Here is a 19,984-nt window from a genome sequence, read left to right as displayed (position 1 = left end):
GAACAAGTAAATTAATATTGCTAGGTCATGAACATAAAACAAGGTTCTACAGTATACTGTAAATGTATTTTATATAGCATGTACGCTTTTTGGCGGAAATTGTTTTTTAAACAAATTAGCGTAGATTTTAATTCGCGCTTTCGCTTTATATGAATATATAAACACAAAACATAAAGTGATGTACTTAATTTAGCAGATGATGCTTTCCGCGAGAGGCGCTAAATAGAATGCGCAGCCAAATGTAATACGTTTACAGTATAATAATATAAGATCTTCTGTGATTTCGTGGATGGATATGATTTTTATTCAACGAGGTGTGTTTTTTTTAATCTCCGACCCTTGACCATAACCCATGTTTTATATATTGATCACTTTCAATATTTCATACAAGAATGAAATATATAGAGATAATGAACTATATTTAAGCTCAAAGGTTCATTAAATAATACAAAATAGGAGCAGAGCAGACACGGATCCACAAAACATCAGAGGTGGAATCAGGTGACATGGAGGAGTGAGCATCATGTCGAACGGTCAAACCCGCTGATTTCTCCTTGTCATGATCGGAAAATAACGGAAAATACGTCACAATTAAGTATGTATATAATGGCCTAAAAATAAATATGAAAACATCAGTCAGCATTTGACATTATGATTAATTGTTTTCGGTGACAAGGTATTTGTTTCGACCATAGATCTTATGAAATGATGAATTTAAACGATACTGCTGATATTCTTGTTGTAAATAACTTATCTAGTTTTATATAAAAAAAAAATGTTCATACGTATAGCATATTCTTGCCTTCCGTATTGAATAAACTGAGAAATATAAACCTTGTATGCAGGTGATGAAGGTAATTTTTTAACTTTATCACTTCCATGCAACCAATTGTGACGTCACAACTCCGGGATTTAAATAAAATATCCAATGGATGATATCCACGGGGAAAAGGGTAAATACGTAATAAATATAATAATTCTAAAAAATTGCTTTTCCAATATCAATTCAAATATAACGGGACAAACCCCATATGACAATTCAGTACACAATAAATGTGCATATGAATTATAGAACCTGTACACAAGGGATAGTTTAATTTGGCACTTTGTATCATTGACTTTACTTTTTAGTTTATCAATCAAAGATACTCGCAAAATGTTCTTCCGAAAAATAAGCAGGCAGCCTTCAAAATCATATTTCTCATGTAATTTCTTTTTAACTTGTCAATTGATTTAGACTATAAATGAGTTAAACAACACACTGGATTCACAGAGAAATTTACAACTGCTTCCTGTAAATGAGACCTAGGAAAATTTCGTATGCGAATCACTTGTAAATATTATTGTTACACGTAACATAGAAATCAATTTTCTATTGTGAACAGAAAAGACATCTGTTTATAAATGCATATTATCTTAATCCAATGATGATATATTGTTATTGACTCTAATATGAAAAGGATTTTATTTAATTTAGAAAATACACATTATTTTATTTATATTGTTTGATTATTTGAAAAAAAAAACGATGCTTAAAACAAGATCATTTAGTATTTCACTAATTTGAATTATACGCTTTATCGCACATTCTTTCATAAAAAGATTTTTAACCAAAATAAATGTCTTATCATGAATACCCCATTCTAGCCTAGTTTCTTTGATAACTGTATCTCCTTTTACAATCTCTAACAAAATGAAAACTGATCTTATAATTTGGCACTTCAAGTAACAACTGAAAATACTGTCATGTTTCTCAAAGCAGTGTTCCTAGTTGACAAGCAATTTAAGAACCGTCCTCTAATTAACACAACTACTATCTCCATGGTTATGCTACTTCACTAGAGTATAAAACCAAAGATCAAAATATACAGCCCCTTACAGAAAGCATTTTTGGATCCCTTGCTAAATCTTTGAAATAAGTTTTTCGGTTATATTTTCGAAATGGATGATTTTGGAAAAGAATTGGATATGGAAAGAAGGGATCCAAATGATCTCAACAAGCATGTGCAGGTAAAAACAATGCTAAAAACAATGCTTACTGGTGAATATTCACGTTACAGAACAAAATTAAAACATCTTTATTTGAACATATCAGATAACGCAGTTTACTAGAAAAAAATAATATCATTGTAAATTTTTTCGTATTAATGAAATATAAATGTTATAAACTAAAAGGCTACGATATGAAATGTGCAGACAAATGATTTTTTTTTAATTATTCTTGAAGAAAAAAAAACCCATAGAAATGTCATATTTGTCTTGTCAAGTAAACCCTTAAAACTGCAAAATTTTAATTTTTTTTAAATAATGGTGAACAAAAAAAAAAAAGAATGAAAATGAGAAAAAGGAAAAAAATATATTCTCCATAAAAGAACTAAGAAAACCTTTCATTACTTTCAAAAAAGTTAAATTTGCATGTAAAGATCAAATGAATAAAGGACATATGATACTTTTTAAAATATAAATGAAATATTTTTATACAAGAACTGTCCAGTCAAAAAATGGACTTTCTATATGAAAGTTTCAAAGAAGGAAAAATTCAAATCTTAGTTTTAATTTCTTGAGAAAGCATGCATACTTATTTTGATATCTATATTTTCTGTCTGTCAGACCGCTTTTAAAGACGTGCTTTGTGAAGGCATACTTGTATTGATATGTATGTTTTTTGTCTATCAGACCGCTTTTGAGGACGTGCTTGGTGAACCTGATGGGTCCCACAGCCCCGACTGCGTGTGGAGAGTCAGTGCTATGTGCTTCAAGGGAGGTAAAGCTTGCTGTTACACTCTCCTAACCGGACTGTGTGGGATCTTCATAGCCCTATGGTGGGGCTGTGAGTTTGCCTGTATCTCATTTGAACAAATCTGGTGCACCACCCCATCGCTGAGGGTCTTTGGAATTTATCTAGGCTGCCTACAGAAGTTTTTTGGTACCTGTGTATCCTGTTCTCTGGCTCCAATTTGTGAGACAGCGGGCTTGTGTTTAAGTAACATAACTGTTAAAAAGGCTTGACATAAAAGAGAACATCAGATACCTGTGCTGAATTCTACATCTGTGATACAACTGTAATTTATTTTAACTGTCCACTCGAAAAGAAGTTTGACGATGGAATAACTTGAATCACTTTATATTTCGTGTATATTCTACATATACTTCGAAAGACATCTAACTAGGAATTAACTTGAAACTATGCATTTTCTTTAATTAAATGTCTTTTGACTTTATTTCATGTATTGAATAAAACTAATTGTATTTTCATAATTTTTTTTTATTAAAAATGGAATGTAAAACTTTGGAATAAAGTGATTTAAAAGAGCTTCCCTTTTAATTAAACGACGTAAAATCCCAGGAAAAAGAGAAATAATTACAAATAGAAAAAATATTACAAGTATAATATTGCGATTAAATGCTGTATGGAATATACTATTCTGAAATTTACCGCTTTATTGTTGGGTTGATCTTAAAACTGAAAATGATGAAATACGTGTTCGATAGGAATTTCTTCTGTATAAGTATGACAGCGAAATATCTCTACAGGAATTCCGTCTATCCTAAAGGAAGCAATTTAAATTCTAAAATAAATATATCACACTAAAATAGATATTGGTGTAGATAAAATTAACAGAAATCGAATTCCATAAAGAAAATCTTAGATTAAAGAAAAGACAGCGCCTCAAATAAACGACTTTTTAGCTCACCTGAGCCGAAGGCTCAAGTGAGCTTTTCTGATCAAAATTTGTCCGTTGTCTGTCGGCGTTGTTGTCGTTGTCGTCGTCGTTGGCGTTGTCGTTGTAAACTTTTCACATTTTCATCTTCTTCTCAAGAACCACTGGGCCAATTTCAACCAAACTTGGTACAAAGTATCCTTGGGTGAAGGGGATTCAAGTTTGTTCAAATGAAGGGCCATGCCCTTTTCCAAGGGGAGATAATCATGAATTTGTTAAAAATTAATGGCAGTTTTAAAAAATCTTCTTCTCAAGAACCACTAGGCCAGGAAAGATGAAACTCATGTGAAAGCATCGTCAGGTAGTGTAGATTCAAGTTTGTTCAAATCATGACCCCCGGGGCAAGGGTGGGGCCAAAATGGCCGACCCAAGTTTTACATAGGAATGTATAGGAAAAATCTTTAAAAATCTTCTTCTCAAGAACCACTGGGCCAGGAAAGATGAAACTCATATGGAATCATCCTCAGGTAGTGTAGAATCAAGTTTGTTCAAATCATGACCCCCGGGGCAAGGGTGGGGCCAAAATGGCTGACCCAAATTTTACATAGGAATATATAGGAAAAATCTTTAAAAATCTTCTTCTCAAGAACCACTTGGCCAGGAAAGATGAAACTCTTGTGGAATCATCCTCAGGTAGTGTAGATTCAAGTTTGTTCAAATGATGACCCCCGGGGCAAGGGTGGGGCCAAAATGGCCGACCCAATTTTTATATAGGAATATATAGGAAAAATCTTTAAAAATCTTCGTCTCAAGTACCACTGGGCCAGGAAAGATTAAACTCATGTGGAATCATCCTCAGGTAGTGTAGATTCAATTTTGTTCAAATCATGACCCCCGGGGCAAGGGTGGTGCCAAAATGGCCGACCCAAGTTTTACATAGGAATATATTGGAAAAATCTTTAAAAATCTTCTTCTCAAGAACCACTGGGCTAAGAAAGATGAAACTCTTGTGGAATAAGAGTAGTTGGATTCAAGTTTATTCAAATGATGACCCCCAGGGCAAGGGTGGGGCCAAAATGGCTGACCCGAGTTTTACATAGGAATATATAGGAAAAATCTTTAAAAATCTTCTTCTCACGAATCACTGGGCCAGGAAAGATGAAACTCATGTGGAATCATCCTCAGGTAGTGTAGATTCAAATTTGTTCAAATCATGACCCCTGGGGCTAGGATGAGGCCAAAATGGCCGACCAGAGATTTACATAGGGATATAAAGGGAAACCTTTTAAAATCTTCTTTTCAAGTACTTCAAAGCTATGATTAGTGATATTTATAAGGAATCATCCTCAGGTAGTGTAGATTCTAGTTTGTTCAAATGATGAATGCCTGGAGGGGGGGGGATAAATTCAAGCCCGATGTGCTCAGGTGAGCGCTGTGGCCCCTGGGCCTCTTGTTAAAGTTAAATATGAAGATGGCATAAATAGACCTTTTAGTTGAAATTCAAGCAACTTAAAATTAAGATTTATTGTTGGCATTAAACATTTGAAAGAAGGAGCCACTAAGGTGATACTTAATGATAAAGAATTTCGTCAGAAATCTCAGTTGCTTAACAGAAATTGAACTAAAATTCGAAAGCTAAGCCTGATCACAAAATATGGTACCTTATTTACATGTTCGGTTTTATGTTCTCAAAACGTAAATTTTAAGAGAGAGAAAGAGAGAAAGGGAATTCATATATTATCTGATCTACGTTTAACATTGATTTTACTCTATAGAAAATTGGGGGTTATATTGTAAAATCTTAGATATTTATATATTCTTTAATACTCGAGATGCTTCTTCAAATGCCCCAATTAAATTTGTGTATCTTTTGATAGTAGAAAATTTTTACCATACACGTACTTTCAAGGTTTTCCGCAATCATGCTTTCTGTTGACATAGCGTGAGTTATTATTGAGTTGACTCTTGTTTCCAGTAGGAACAGGAAAACCAAAGAACGCTGTTATTCTTCTTTCTTTAATTAGAAATATCTTCGTTGTAAATTTGTAAATGATACCCACGATAAAAGGTTTGGGTTGACAAGACTTTGTCCCATATAATTTAAATCTCTGACATGCAATGGTGTTTAACAGTAAATAAAAAAAGGTGTGGATTTCTAATATCCAAAACTTTAATTGCTTGCTAAATCATGTCGTGTGCATCATTTTGATATTTGATTTTTTTTTTTTTTTTGCCTTCACAGCAAAGTAGATTGTTTTTACATATTTCTTTCCTGCTAAATTAATAAAAATAGTTCCATTTTTTAAGGATAGGGAAACTGATTTAAAAACTATATATACATGACTCGTCTAGTTTTTGGACACAACACTTGTTGAAATTATCGCAATGTCTTTGATTGTATGCCTGACTTCCCAAGTATCATATTAAGATATTTAAACAAATGTAAAACTGTTCACCTCTCATAATTAACTTTTTCAAAATACAGTTATAAATAACAGAGTCAGAAGACAAAACCTTGAAAGTCATTGATGGCTACATTTTCTTCATTTAATTTCGGCAATTACCAGCATTCCAAAGTAATGGATGTTTACTCCTTTTTCCACAGAAAATAGGACTTGGTAATTGGTTCATTTTATAGCTTAAACAAAGGGAAAGAGGACTTCTTTTTCAAATGATATTGTTCATCAAATATGCAGCTATACCTAAACACGGTCGCAAAGCCCAAAAATTCTGAAAAACTCAAGGACAAGAAGTGCATAAATACATGTATCTCGTCCTTAAACAGTTATCATTAATCTTGAAAAAGGAGAAAAACCTGAGACATATGTACCTGGGTATAATCCATTCCTATTTCCCACTCTTCTCCTTTCAGTATTACAGTTAAATGATAAATTGTTACTGTCTGATAGATGAACATTTATTTTGTGTATTACGTCTCTTAAAACATGGTATCCTTCAATTACTTATTATAGTAACTTGATGTTTTACGCTCATACTTTTCAAAGGTTCCAAACGTTTTTATGTAGTCTTCGAGTATCATTTTAAAAAGAATTGCATTCCGACTAAATTAACACACAGAGTATTATTTATCTGTTTATCTCGTTTCATTTTACGAACATAAAACAGGGATATACAGGGAAATTTTCGCCCCTTTCGCCCTACTACATTTTAGTGAATTAAAAACAGGGCGAAATGATATAATATAATATAATATAATATAATTTCTTTCATATAACTATCACTTGGAGAATCTAAAATGAGACAAATGTATCTGCAAGTGTAAAAAGGCGAAAATTAAACGGAGCGAAATTAACCCTGTATCCAGTATTTGTAAAGGCAATAAAATATGATATTTGAACCTCAAGAATTTTTCTCTTTTTTTTTTTTTTTTTTGTTTTGTTTTCTTTATTCCAAGACTTTTTTTTATTCACAAGAAATGTTGGAAGTAAATACAGTATAAAGAATGAGTGAAATGTATGGTTAATTACAGGATGAAATATATGGAGATAACGAACAGTAGTTAAACTCAACGCCTATCATACGAACAGTATTGAAGCTCATAAGTCCATTAAACATATAGGAACAGAGCAAAATAGGAACAGAGCAAATACAACCCTCTTAACAATCAAAGAAAGGATTAGGTGAGATGGAGTAGTGAGCATCCCCTGCCGACCAGTCACACCTGCAGTAATCGGGAAATAACAGGAAAATCCATCGACCATTCAGTGTGCATATAATAGCCTAAAAATTAGTATGAAAAACGTCACTCAGCATTTGACTTAATGATAAATTGTACTAGTATTTGTTGACAAGATCATTGTATCGACAATAGAACTTAAGAAATATTACTGCTGATATTCTTGTTTCAGCAACTTGCTTGTCAAAACGTGCCTCGTTTTGAAAATTGTTCATTCGTACTGTAGAGCATGTTCTTGCACATCGAATCAATTGAGATATAAACCCCGCATGCAGGTGATAAAAGTATATTGTCGCATAAGTAAGGAATGTTGACGATTGAAAAAGTCATCTTGTTTGTCAAAAAGCTTTGTTGTTAGATTACCATTAACGTCTTTCTCAAGTTGAATATCAAAATATGAAACAGATGTGTAATGCCTATGTCACAATTAAGCCGATGGTCGGGCGACTTAATTTTTCTGGTCTTGTCGGCTAATGCCTAGGTCACATTTAAGCCGATGGTCGGGCGACTAAATTTTTCTGGTCTTGTCGGCTGAAAGAACATGATCGGGCGACACAGTATTGGGCGACACGGAGCAGTCACATTCATTCCTAGGGACACCGATGACTTGGATAAATAAAACAAAAAAATCTTTTTTCTTTAGAAATCAGCAATTTTTTTTCATAGATCTATACAGTAAAACACGTTTAGTACGAACACGGATATAGCGAATTTACGGATATAACGAAGTTTTTCTGGGTCCCCGGCAAAATTATTAACAAATCTTTGTAAAATTTTACGTTTATAACGAACTCTGATATAACGAATTTACGGATATAGCGAACTGATTTTGAGTGCCGTTGAGGTTAAATATAATGAATTATACATCTTTTATAACGAACTTTCCAAGATTTCAAAATTTGAATAATTGAACTGACTTTATTTTCTCTCAGCATTTGTATATAAAATTCAATTCATAATAAAACCTTAGTTATCGAAGGTATATTTTGTAATATTTGCTTCCCTAACATATTTGATAGTAAGGAAAACATGCATATTGCGAATACGCTATATATGGTTATACGAATTCCTTATACGGATATAACGAATTATGGATATAGCGAATTAAATTCACAGGTCCCCAGGACTTCGCTATAACCGTGTTTTACTGTATTCGGATAGATGACGTGAGTAATGTTTGCAAGACAAAGTCGCAGAATCTTATAAAATTGTGACTCAATATTGAAAATGTGTGCAAAATTTTGTATGGAATTGCATTAAAAAACGACAAATGGCGCATATCTAAGCAGCAAAGAATACTTGAGATTTCTTTATGTCTTACGGATGTTATTTCCGTTCAAAAAATATATATCAATCCATGCATCAAAATTTTGTTTGTGTTATGTATCCTTAATAGGTTAAATATTCACAAGTCGGCCAATCGTCGCGCGATCATCGAGCTCTGAGCTACAGTTTGATTTTAACCGTCGGCCGAAATTTTAAACACCTTTATTGTCCAACGACGGACGACCGATTCAATAAACTGACCGCCGAAGGTCGGACGATGATCGAAGGTTGGTCGACGGATAACTTCAATTGAAGAAATCGGCCACCGACGCATAAAAAATTATAACTTGGACCGATGGACACAAAATTGGTCGGCCGACAAAAAAAGAGGTCAAAATCGGCCAAGACAACGGCCGATGAACTGACGACTGTCACCCGAAGAATTTCATTTTTGCTTCAAAACCCGTCGGCCGTTGGTCGTTTTTAGAAATGTGACTGGGGTTTAAAAGAAAAGGATCGGCCGACACAGTATCGGGCGACACGGAACAGTCACATTATTTCCTAGGGACACTGATGACTTTGATAAATAACACAAAAAACATTTTTTTTTTTTAGAAATCAGCAATACTTTTCATAGATCTATATTCAGATAGGTGACCTGAGTAATGTTTGCAAGGCAAAGTGGCAGAATCTTATAAAATTGTGACTCAATGTTGAAAATTTGTATGGAATTGCATAAAAACGACAAATGGTGCATATCTAAGCAGCAAAGAATACTTAAGATTTCTTTATATCTTACAGTTTAATTATTCATGTTATTTCCGTTCAAAAAATTTATATCAATCCATGCATCAAAATTCTGTTTGTGTTATGTATCCTTAATAGGTGAAATATTCACAAGTCGGCCAATCGTTGCCAGATCATCGAGCTCTGAGCTGCAGTTTGATTTTAACCATCGGCCGAAGTGTTCAACACCCTTATTGTCAAACGACGGGCGAACGAGTTAATAAACTGACCGCCGATGGTCGACGGATAACTGCACTTGAAGAAATCGGCCACCGACGCATGAAAAATTATAACTTGGACCGATGGACACAAAATTGGTCGGCTGACAAAAAAATAGGTCAAAATCGGCCAAGACAACGGCCGATGAACTGACGACTGTCACCCGAAGAATCCTATTTTTGCTTCAAAACCCGTCGGTCGTTGGTCGTTTTTGGAAATGTGACTGGGGTTCAAGACTTTGTGGTATTTTTTTTCATTTCCAAGCTCACCGATGTATATCGTGTCGAAGTAAGAATGGAAATAACCACTGTGAATCGACATAACGTCCTCGATATAAATGTCAAGTTGAAGGGCATAGCGAGTATTTTCTTCTTTCAACGTGTAAGATTTTGGATACATTCTACTTCATATGAATACAATAATGCCTAGGTCACATTTAAGCCGATGGTCGGGCGACTAATTTTTTCTGGTATTGTCGGCTGAAAGAACATGATCGACCAACATGAGTATCGGGCGACAGAGAGCAGTCACATTCATTCCTAGGAACAACGATGACTTGGATAAAGTACACAAAAAAAATCTTTTTTCTTTAGAAATCAGCAATATTTTTCATTGATATATATTCAGACGTGAGTAATGTTTGCAAGGCAAAGTGGCAGACTTTTGTAAAATTGTGACTCAAAGTTGAAAATGTGTGCAAAATTTTGTTTAGAATTGCATTAAAAAAACGACAAATGGCGCATATCTAAGCAGCAAAAAATACTTAAGATTTCTTTACACCTTACGGATTAATTGTTATGTTAGTTCCGTTCAAAAAATATAAATCAAACCATGCATCAAATTTTGTTTGTGTTATGTATCCTTAATATGTTAAATAATCACAAGTCGGCTAATCGTCGCCCGATCATCGAGCTCTGAGCTGGAGTTTGATTTTAACAGTCGGCCGAAATTTTGGACACCCTTATTGTCGAACGACGGACGACCGACTTTATAATCTGACCGCCGATGATCGGACGATGATCAAACGTTGGTCGACGGATAACTTGAATTAAGGAAATCGGCCACCGACGCAGAAAAAAACTATAATTGAACAGATGGACACAAAATTGGTCGGCCGACAAAAAAAAAAAAAAACAGGTCAAAGTCGGGCAAGACAACGGCCGATGAACTGCCGACTGTCACCCGAAGAATCCCATTTTTGCTTCAAAACCCGTCGGCCATTGGTCGTTTTTGGATATGCAACTGGGGTTTATAGGTCTGCTAATAACGGGACCATGTTTGAAATAGAGAAAGGCACTAAATACAAGAAACAAAAAATAAAACGCTCGGCGTAAAAAGGTTTACTATGCTTGGATCTGTAGCTCTTGGTTTTATCTGACCAATTTTTTAACCAGAGCTGTACAGGTTTTCTTGGCGAGAATAAAATTTGGCATGTTGCTGAGAGATACGCCAAGAATTTTCTTGTAATTAATTTTAGCGGGCACAGGGGTCTTACACTATGCAAAAGCATACAAAAAAGAAAATTGAATATTTTAGCGATGAAAAATTTAGTGGACTACTACCAAAACGCTAAAACAAGCCAAAATTAGCACGCCGCTAAAATAACCCGTTATACGGTACATGTAAATGACTTTACCGTCAAGAAATCTAATCTCTAAAACACTTATTAATTACAGAATTTTTTATATATATAGAAACTATAAAAACGTTTGACACATAAACCTCGTTTTCATTATACATGAAACCGATACATGATTGTCAATGACACAATAGTATAATGTTACCGTACAAGTGTTCGATACAAACGAATTGCATTACAATTGTTCCATGCCAGTTAAAGCTATGTTTCAAAACAAAGAAAGACATTAAGTATAAAAGTAATCATTCTAAAAATTTGGATAATTTTGAACCTTACATATCTAAGATTGAAAAATGGAGCTCGATCTTGACGAAAGAGACCCAAATGATATCAATGGCCATGTTAAGGTATAAAATATTTCTTGTTTGCAATTTATATAAAAAAATAATTTTTAAAAATAATTACTTTCTATGAAAAGGTATAATATGAAAGGTATAGTTTTAAAAACTTTATTTACTGTACAGGCATTGAGTATAGTATTTAAGAATAAGCTAATTACTAGTATAATTTATCTTACGAAAGGTCAGCTTTGATGACGTTTTGGCAGAGCCTGCTGGGGCCCACAGCATAAACTGTGTATGGAAAGCCAGCCATTTTTGTTTCAATTGTGGGAAGAACTGTTGCTACAACATTCTATCTACGTTATTTGGGATCTTTATAGCACTGTCTTGGGGCTGCGAGTTTGCCTTCGTCACCTTTTTCATGGTTTGGTGTATAACTCCTTACTTGCGCTGTTTCTCGATCATGATGGGATGTCTACAGAAATATTTCGGTACGTGCATCACGTGCTATTTGGCGCCAATATGTGAGACATGTGGATTAGCATTTAGTCGAATCACTGTGTCCAACATTAATAAATAAGAAAATGAAAAGAGCAATCGATAAAATTATATTGTTGTGTATATATAATGAGTGTTTCCGTTTTGTAAACGTTTGAAGATATACATGTACTATTTAAGAAACAATAGATCTTTAGATTTGCCTTCATGAAGCATTCTATAAATAATGCTGATGCAACATACTAGTATATGAAATAATAATCAGTTGTACATAAGATAGGGATATTATTTTAAAGTAAACATAAAGAAAATTAAACTTGATTGTTGTTATTATTTGAAATTGTATTAGCATTAAAGGTGAAGATATCGAACAGAGATCCATCTAAAACATTATCAATAAAAATTTTTGAGTAGGGCATAAAACACGGACTCCCTGAAGTTTCCAAAGTCGATCCGGTGCGTAGGATGGGCAAGCGTCCTTTGTTGACCAGACACTCCCACCATGATCTAAATGTATTTACCAGGTAGACAGAACATTCCGTAGTCACATTAAGTAGAACAATGAACATGATGAAGGCCTAACAATTGGTAGGAAACAAGTCAACAAAAATGTAACCATAAAATTAAGTTGTTTTTTTTTTTGCTAACAATTTCATTATAACAGCCAATCAATTTCAAAATACCAACTTTAAACGAGTTTGGTGAAATATGTGTGAAAATAACTTTACAGTGAGTAGCATGCATTGCATAAAAAGGTGATCGCATTCACATAAAGATTTTTTGGAAGCGATCAAGTTGGAAGTTGGAAAACATAAACACCATAAGCTGATAATTAAGGATTATTACTTCATAAATGAGGAAAGTCGACGATGGGCGTCCAAAGTCAACAGTAAACTTCAAAATAAATAAGAAAGACTCCGGGGTATCTGTTATTTCAAGTTTTCTAGGATAAATTCTCTCGATGAATACAAATAAAATTGTTCATTGATTTAACATTGTCGAACTATCTTAATGTCGAATTGAAGGCCAAGGAAAGATCATGTACAGGTAAAATATTTGAACGAATCATGGAGATAACGAATAGTATTCCAGATCAACAGTCCATAAAACAATACAAAATAGGAGCAGAGTTAAAACGGACACTCAAAACATCAGAGGTGGGATCTGGTGCCATGGAGGGGTGAGCAAACCCTGCCCGACCAGTCACATCCGACGTGTGCTCCTTGTCATGATCGGAAAATGACGGGAAAATCCGTCGTCAATTTAGTGTATAAATAATGGACTAACAATTAGTATGAAAAAAGCCAGTCAGCATTTGACGCAATGATAAAATGGTCATTGTGAGGAGTTCGAGGTCAGTGTATCGACCATAGAACTTACCAAATGATGACTTTAAACGAGCCTGCTGAAATTCTTGTTTCATCAACTTGTTTCTGCTTCATAGGAATATAAAAACTGATAAGCTTATAAAGGAGCACAATAACCCTATGTTCCCATCGGAATTCCAAAAGTTTATTGGAAAACCTGGTCTCTGGAGACAGCATATATAGTTGTTGTCAATGAGGAACTCATCTCATCGGTTCAATGTCAGCCTCAGGGTACTTGTATCAAGATTTCGAATGGTTCTTTGCAAAATTATTTTGCTTATGACCAATCAAAAGATGTGAAAATTAAGAGTTACGTTTTTCATTGAGTGGTCAGTTTTAAAATCTAGATTTTAATATATCGTGAGGGGTTGTTGTTGTATACAGTGAAGTAAAGATGTAAGCTCTGAGTCTTGTTGATGCAGACTTTTTAAAAAAGTGAATTGACGACGGATTTTTCCGTTATTTCCCGATCATGACAGGAAAGCACGGCGGGTATGACCGGTCTTGAGGGAATGTTCATTCCTCCATGGTACCTGATCCAACCTCTGATGTTTCTTAGGTCCGTGTTTGCTCTGCTACAATTTGTATGGTTTAATGGACTTTTGAGTTTGAATACTGTTCATTATCCCCATATATTTCATACGCAGAACATGCTCTTGCGCATTGAATCAACTGAGAGATAAACCTCGTATACAGTAGATAAAGGTTTATTGCTGCTTAAGTGAGAGAAGTTGACGATTGAAAAGTTAAGCCCTCACTCCTATTGTCAAGGCTTGACAAAATTAAGCCAAAAGAGCATAGGTCACTGATGGGTGTTTTGTATATTCTCAACTGTTTTAATTACAATAAAAAGAGTATGTTATTGTCAAACATTGTAAATATTATGGACATACAAAGACAAAAAAAGCAGGGCACGATATAATCCTGATTACATTAAACATGTACATTTCTTGTCGGACCAAAGAACCATGCTTTTTGTCTGAGGCCGTTATGCTGAAGACAAACAGTTGGTTCGAGGAGTCAACACAAGGCATTTTTCCAAGAACATAGTCAATACAGTGTATATGTGTATATGTTTTATTATACATAAGGTCATGGTCTTTTTTGACGTACCATATTTGCGATATAAAGCTGACCTCACCTATAACGAAACAGAGCAAAAGTTGGACTACAGAAGCATTATGCTTTTGTTATCAGTTGGCAATAAATGTACATAAAACTGAGTTCGGTTTGGGGCGGCAAAATTTTAATTTTTCATAATGATGCCGATTTTGAGGTTCTCTTGGCAGGTAAAATATCAAAATCCTGAAACGCCTGGAAAACGTTATATATTTTGGACCAACAGATGCCTTGCAGACTTTTTTTTTGTTGTTGCTTATTTTTGTTTGTTGTTGTTGTTTTTTTTTTTTGGGGGGGGGGGGGGGGGGGGGGTAAAGTTTCAAATTTAAATTAAAAGATTTCGTTGATATTGTAAAGGTGAGCCAAGATAAACTTGACACACCTATATGTTAGAGCTTAAATGAAATGTTCATGGCTATGACATTTTTTTACCATATTCACATTTACCTTGCACTTGTAAAAAAAAAAGGGGGTCATGTAACCCTTCCTTAATACAAATAGCGCCTGAATCAATGTAATTAGAGACTATTAGGTAACAATCGTCAATATTTGTACATCAAAATTGTCCCAGCACTATCGGTATATAAGGATATCTCTCTTCACAAAATATGTGCCCACTCAGACTTACAACGCCAGGAAGGATTCAATATGGCTGATGTGGATCTTCTAAATAGAGATCCAAACAACTTAAACCAGCATATTCAGGTAAATCTACCTTAATGAAAAAAAAATAGTTTTTTAACATTATTTTAAGAGAAATATTATAATAATATATAATCAAATAAAAGTACCCTTTGCTTATGACATTTTTTGTATTTTTACAATCAGTTTTCCATCAAGAATTGCTATCTTTCATGAAAATACTTTCTACTGTCTTTCATATTCAAAAATAAAGTATATCAAAAATTTAAGAAATTATAACAGATTTAGATTTGCACTTGCTCACATGATTATTTCATTGGCAAAAGAACTTGTGAAAATTAACATTATATTTGAAATCGGGTGCCACAAAGGAGTAAACATCCCTATCGACCCGTCACACCTGCAGTGTGCTCTTCGTTATAATATCGGGCTAACGGAAAAATTTTAAGAAATCGAATGCAGTCTAAACATAAGCATATAACTTATAAGTATAACGACAGGTTGTTATTACTGACAAGATTATGGCATCGACCACATAATTTGCGAAATGTTTACTATACACGCATCTTCGCTATCCAGGCATTTCTGATACGCTACTCTCCTCATAAACCCTTGGCATATTGTGTTTAAAACAATTTGGGATTTTTTTTCAATTGTGAATGGGGATCCGGGTTAGAATAGGTCCTCAGTACCCCCTGCTCAAAGGCCGTAAGTGCCGAGCATAAGCCTAAATTTGCAGCCCTTCACCGGCAACGGTGACGTCTCTATATCTGTGAAATATTCTGGAGAGAGACGTTAAACAGTATACAATCAATTAATCAATCAATTGTGATTGGAGTGGATCGACATCATTCGACCAATCAGCAATTCTCTTTTTTTAAAGGACAAATCTGCTTTCGGGATATATTTTGACTCTTTACTGTCGGAAATGAAAACGCAACTAAACAACAATCACGTACTATTCAATGAACAGATATGGTGTCATCCAATATTCTAAGATGTGTGTAAAATGATTAAGAATCTATGTTGAATATGTCGATTTGCACTTTCAATAACAAATGAAAAATCAACACTTGCTTGTTAATTATTCTTTAAAAACTTTCATGATATAGATACGTTACTAGTATTTTTGTTGTCGCCGCGTGACACAGTGGTTAGAGCGCCTGCTCTAAAGTCGAGAAGTAGGGAGTCGATCCTTACGTCGCGGGTTCGAATCCCACTGTGGTAAGTGGAAACCGGTTCTTCGGGTGAGACCGTGTAAGCCGATGTCCCGTGTCGCAGTAGGTGCTGGCACGAAAAAGACTCCTTTAGTAACGTTAAACAACATACAATCAATCAATCAAATAATTAGATTCGAGTTAAAAATGCACTTCCTCTGCTCACAGAAATAATTCCTTTAAATTTGTCCAATTTTAGACTCTTCTAAACAAATTAGATCATCCCTAGTACCAATATGTACACATTTTTTCTTCTTTCTGTGTCAACCCCAACGAAGTACAACTTAATATGAAAGATGAACTATTCGGAGATAATGAACATTATTCAAGATCAAAAGTCCATAAACAATACAAAATAGGAGCAGAGCAAACACGGACTTCCAAAACATCAGAGGTGGGATCAGTGCCACGGAGCAGTGAGCATCCCCTCCCGACCGGTCACACCCGCCCCGTGCTCTTTGTCCTGATCGGGAATTTCGAAATAACGAAAAAATCCGTCGTCAAATCAGTGTATAAATAATGGACTAACAATCAGTATGAAAAATGTTAGTCGGCATTTGACACAATGATAAACTGTTTTTGCTGACAAGGTCATTGTGTCGACCACTGAGCTTATGATGTTTTTAAACGATACCGCTGATATTCTTGTTTCATCAACTTTTTTGGCAATAATTTACCTCGTTTTAGGAATTGTACATTCGTAGAACATGTTCTTTTGTATCGTATCGACTGCGAGATATTAAACCCGTATGCAGGTGATGATGATTTATTTCTGCATTTAAATAGGGGAAGTTGATAATGCAAGTAGATAATAAAAGTACATGTAGATAATACTTTCTTGATGACCAGTCTCTTCACCCTCTTTCATAGCTTATCTTTTTGATTTATACTTAGTTTTTAAAATAAAATACTCGGTGTTCAGTTCGATGCCTTATTTTTGAATGTTTTTATTTTTACTTTTGTTGATGACGCAAACTGTATGTACCTGTTCAAGTTCGTAAAAATCCCTTCTTTTCTCTGCACCGTTTGCCAAGGGTTTATGAGGAGAGCAGTGTATCTGAAAGTCCTGGCTAGCGAAGATGCTATAAACGAAAATCTTTGCGTCATAATCAACTTATTTCATTTAAAGTAATATATTTTAAACTTTTCTATCTTACAGACCAATTTTGAGGATGTTTTAGCAGAACCCGATGGTGTCCGCAGTGCAGACTGCGTCTGGATTTATAGTAACAAGTGCTTCTCCAATGGAAAGAGCTGCTGCTATATATTTTTGTCGGGATTGTGCGGCATCTTCCTCGCGCTATTTTGGGGTTGCGAGTTCGCATGCATAAGTTTTGAGCAGATTTGGTGCGCAACGCCGGCATTACGCATGTTCAGTATTTACGCCATTTACGTCCAGAAGTGTGTGGGTACTTATCTGAGCTGCTATCTGGGCCCATTATGTGAAACCTGTGGGCTTTGCTTCAGCAAGATAAGAGTGGAGAAAAGCACATGAAAAAAAAAAAAAAAAAAAAAAAAGATTCACCACCAGTGATCTCCCCATGTCCCAGTGAAAAAAGTGAAACATTAATGTGAATATGTTGTTTGTTCAAATGGAATTTTTGTTGAGATTATACTCAAAGATATGTATCTTGAACCGGTGAAATAAAAATTTGTTTTATGAATGTGGGAAGGGGACTTTATGTGTATCTGTATACAAAAATAAAATTAATTTAAGAGGTTGAAATCAAAATACATATACATGTACATAACAAAACGTGCCAGAGTTTTTTTTAAATGGGTTCTTTAAAATAAATCAATGTCGAATTAAATTCAAAACCAGGTGAGCCATGAAGAAAGAAAGAAAAATCATCAGATTCAACAAATCTCTCTTTTAAAGATTGAATTGATCTAAAATATGTGATCATTTTTAATTACAAGGCATATGTATTTTCTAGAACGGCGATTTGTTTAATTTTAAATAAGAATAGGTAAATTTAATAGATTCAATGGTTATTAAATGATAATAGCTAAAAAAAATAAAATTATTTAGAATCTTTATTATTTAATTAAGATTTATGATAAAAAGTATCAAGATAGTCCGTTTGGGTGGAAGGAAGGGATGGGGCGAGAAGAAGGCGATGTTATTATACGTGTTTTTTCTTGAGCACAGCAAATCGCAAGCCTTAATTAATTTACTCTTAGTAAACATCTCTTAAACGAGATTTTTTTAAAGATCCTTAAAGTATGTGAAGCGTTCGTGCATGGCATTAACCACCTCCTCCAAGCCGTTACACGGAAACTTCCAAAATATTTACCGTAATGACACCGCGAGAAGGTTTAAATCTATTTTTTGAAATGACTACGGACCAACGACCTTCAGATTTAAAAAGTATGAATTTAAAGGTATGAATGGATATGAAAAGACCCGTCACCAAAATCAAACATCAGATTTGCTTGCATACTTATTGACAGTTTATTTAAGAAATAAGCTCCTACTTAGAAATAAACATACACATATAGAGATTTACTTATTCTGCTCGGCTGAAATTAAAACTATACTTTTTATATATATAATATAAAATTGATATTCATTTAAATTTCGAAGTACTTAAGTACGATATAAGAAATGATTTTTTTGAGTTCATCATAGGTATATCACGGAATCAAAAAAAACAAACAATTCCAAAATCGAAATATCCATGTCAACCGCTCAATTCAACACTTAATGATAAACTTGATATTAAACTGGTCTAAATTGTATCTGTTTATTTTCGTAGTGCTATTTTCCAATTATTTTTTTCTTAAATTAAGTAAAATAAAACTTCGTAAATATTGAACTTTGGTGTATTTTCAATCTCATATTTGATGAATATGTAAATTAGTCTATATATTTTGAATTCACATAACTTTTAAATTAATTATGCACATACATGTAGGATTCATAGAGATAACAACTAAGTATCATATTTATAAAAAAAAATATGTTTTAAGGTAATCATTATAAATTTATATCCTAAAAATGTCAGATCAAAATTAAAAATGACCAATTACATTATTATTATTTTTGCATATTTCTAAAATTCTGAAATAAAAACATTCTAAATACCGGTATGTGGCAAAAGAATATTGCAATTTGTCTCTAGAAATCTATTAACATTAGTCTCTTAAAATGTTAAACGAAGACTTACGAAGTTAATTAATACGACTCATTTACTTTTCTGCCAAAATTATTTTTTTTTCTTTAATGGTAACAAAAACCTACAATATTGGGATAGGCTCGCCTTTTTCATCAGTTAGGGTTTCTTTGGATGTCGTCATATCGAACACTAGTTTACCTGTACCTACAGGTACATGTACGTTAATCGGGTGACATTTTTTCATAAAAAGAAGGTCGTCAAAACTTAGAACAGCACGTAGACATGGTTCGATGTATACTACGTATACATACCTCATGTTGCATTTGTTGGCATTTAAATGCTTTAAAAAAGTGTCGATGTGCCCATTTTTGACAACTTAATTTTGACATGAATTAGCAGAACTGAAAATTCAGGCTTTTAGATCCCTGGCCACTACCTACCCATCTATGACATTAAACATAGTGGGTTTTTT

The 19,984-nt window shown here is 34.0% G+C and overlaps 2 protein-coding genes across 2 annotated transcripts; both read left to right on the top strand.

The window, feature by feature from the left end:
• Window positions 1–1,876: 1,876 nt before the first annotated feature.
• On the top strand, window positions 1,877–3,313 carry LOC134272804 (caveolin-3-like). The gene is made up of 2 exons (XM_062754973.1): window positions 1,877–2,010; window positions 2,677–3,313. Exons 1-2 carry the CDS (start codon window positions 1,942–1,944, stop codon window positions 3,007–3,009), a joined length of 402 nt encoding a protein of 133 aa, XP_062610957.1. The 5' UTR covers window positions 1,877–1,941; the 3' UTR covers window positions 3,010–3,313.
• An 11,850-nt stretch (window positions 3,314–15,163) lies between these two features.
• On the top strand, window positions 15,164–17,891 carry LOC134272803 (caveolin-1-like). The gene is made up of 2 exons (XM_062754972.1): window positions 15,164–15,239; window positions 17,553–17,891. The coding sequence occupies exons 1-2, from the start codon at window positions 15,183–15,185 to the stop codon at window positions 17,886–17,888; spliced, it is 393 nt and encodes a 130-aa protein (XP_062610956.1). The 5' UTR covers window positions 15,164–15,182; the 3' UTR covers window positions 17,889–17,891.
• Window positions 17,892–19,984: the final 2,093 nt, after the last annotated feature.

The sequence above is a fragment of the Saccostrea cucullata genome, unplaced genomic scaffold, assembly GCF_032062105.1.
Source record: "Saccostrea cucullata isolate Sc308-1 unplaced genomic scaffold, CSIRO_AGI_Scuc_v1 ctg7943, whole genome shotgun sequence".
Classification (NCBI taxonomy): domain Eukaryota; kingdom Metazoa; phylum Mollusca; class Bivalvia; order Ostreida; family Ostreidae; genus Saccostrea; species Saccostrea cuccullata.
The sequence above is the reverse complement of the archived record's forward strand: the minus strand, read 5'-3'. Positions and strand labels throughout refer to the sequence as shown.

What these genes read in the sequence shown, in the direction of transcription:
- LOC134272803 (XM_062754972.1), top strand. Translation starts at nt 15,183, where the DNA reads ATGGCTGATGTGGATCTTCTAAATAGAGATCCAAACAACTTAAACCAG. An exon ending in ACTTAAACCAGCATATTCAG is followed by an intron (nt 15,240 to 17,552) that starts GTAAATCTACCT and finishes TCTATCTTACAG; the next exon opens with ACCAATTTTGAGGATGTTTT.
- LOC134272804 (XM_062754973.1), top strand. Translation starts at nt 1,942, where the DNA reads ATGGATGATTTTGGAAAAGAATTGGATATGGAAAGAAGGGATCCAAAT. An exon ending in ATCTCAACAAGCATGTGCAG is followed by an intron (nt 2,011 to 2,676) that starts GTAAAAACAATG and finishes TTTGTCTATCAG; the next exon opens with ACCGCTTTTGAGGACGTGCT.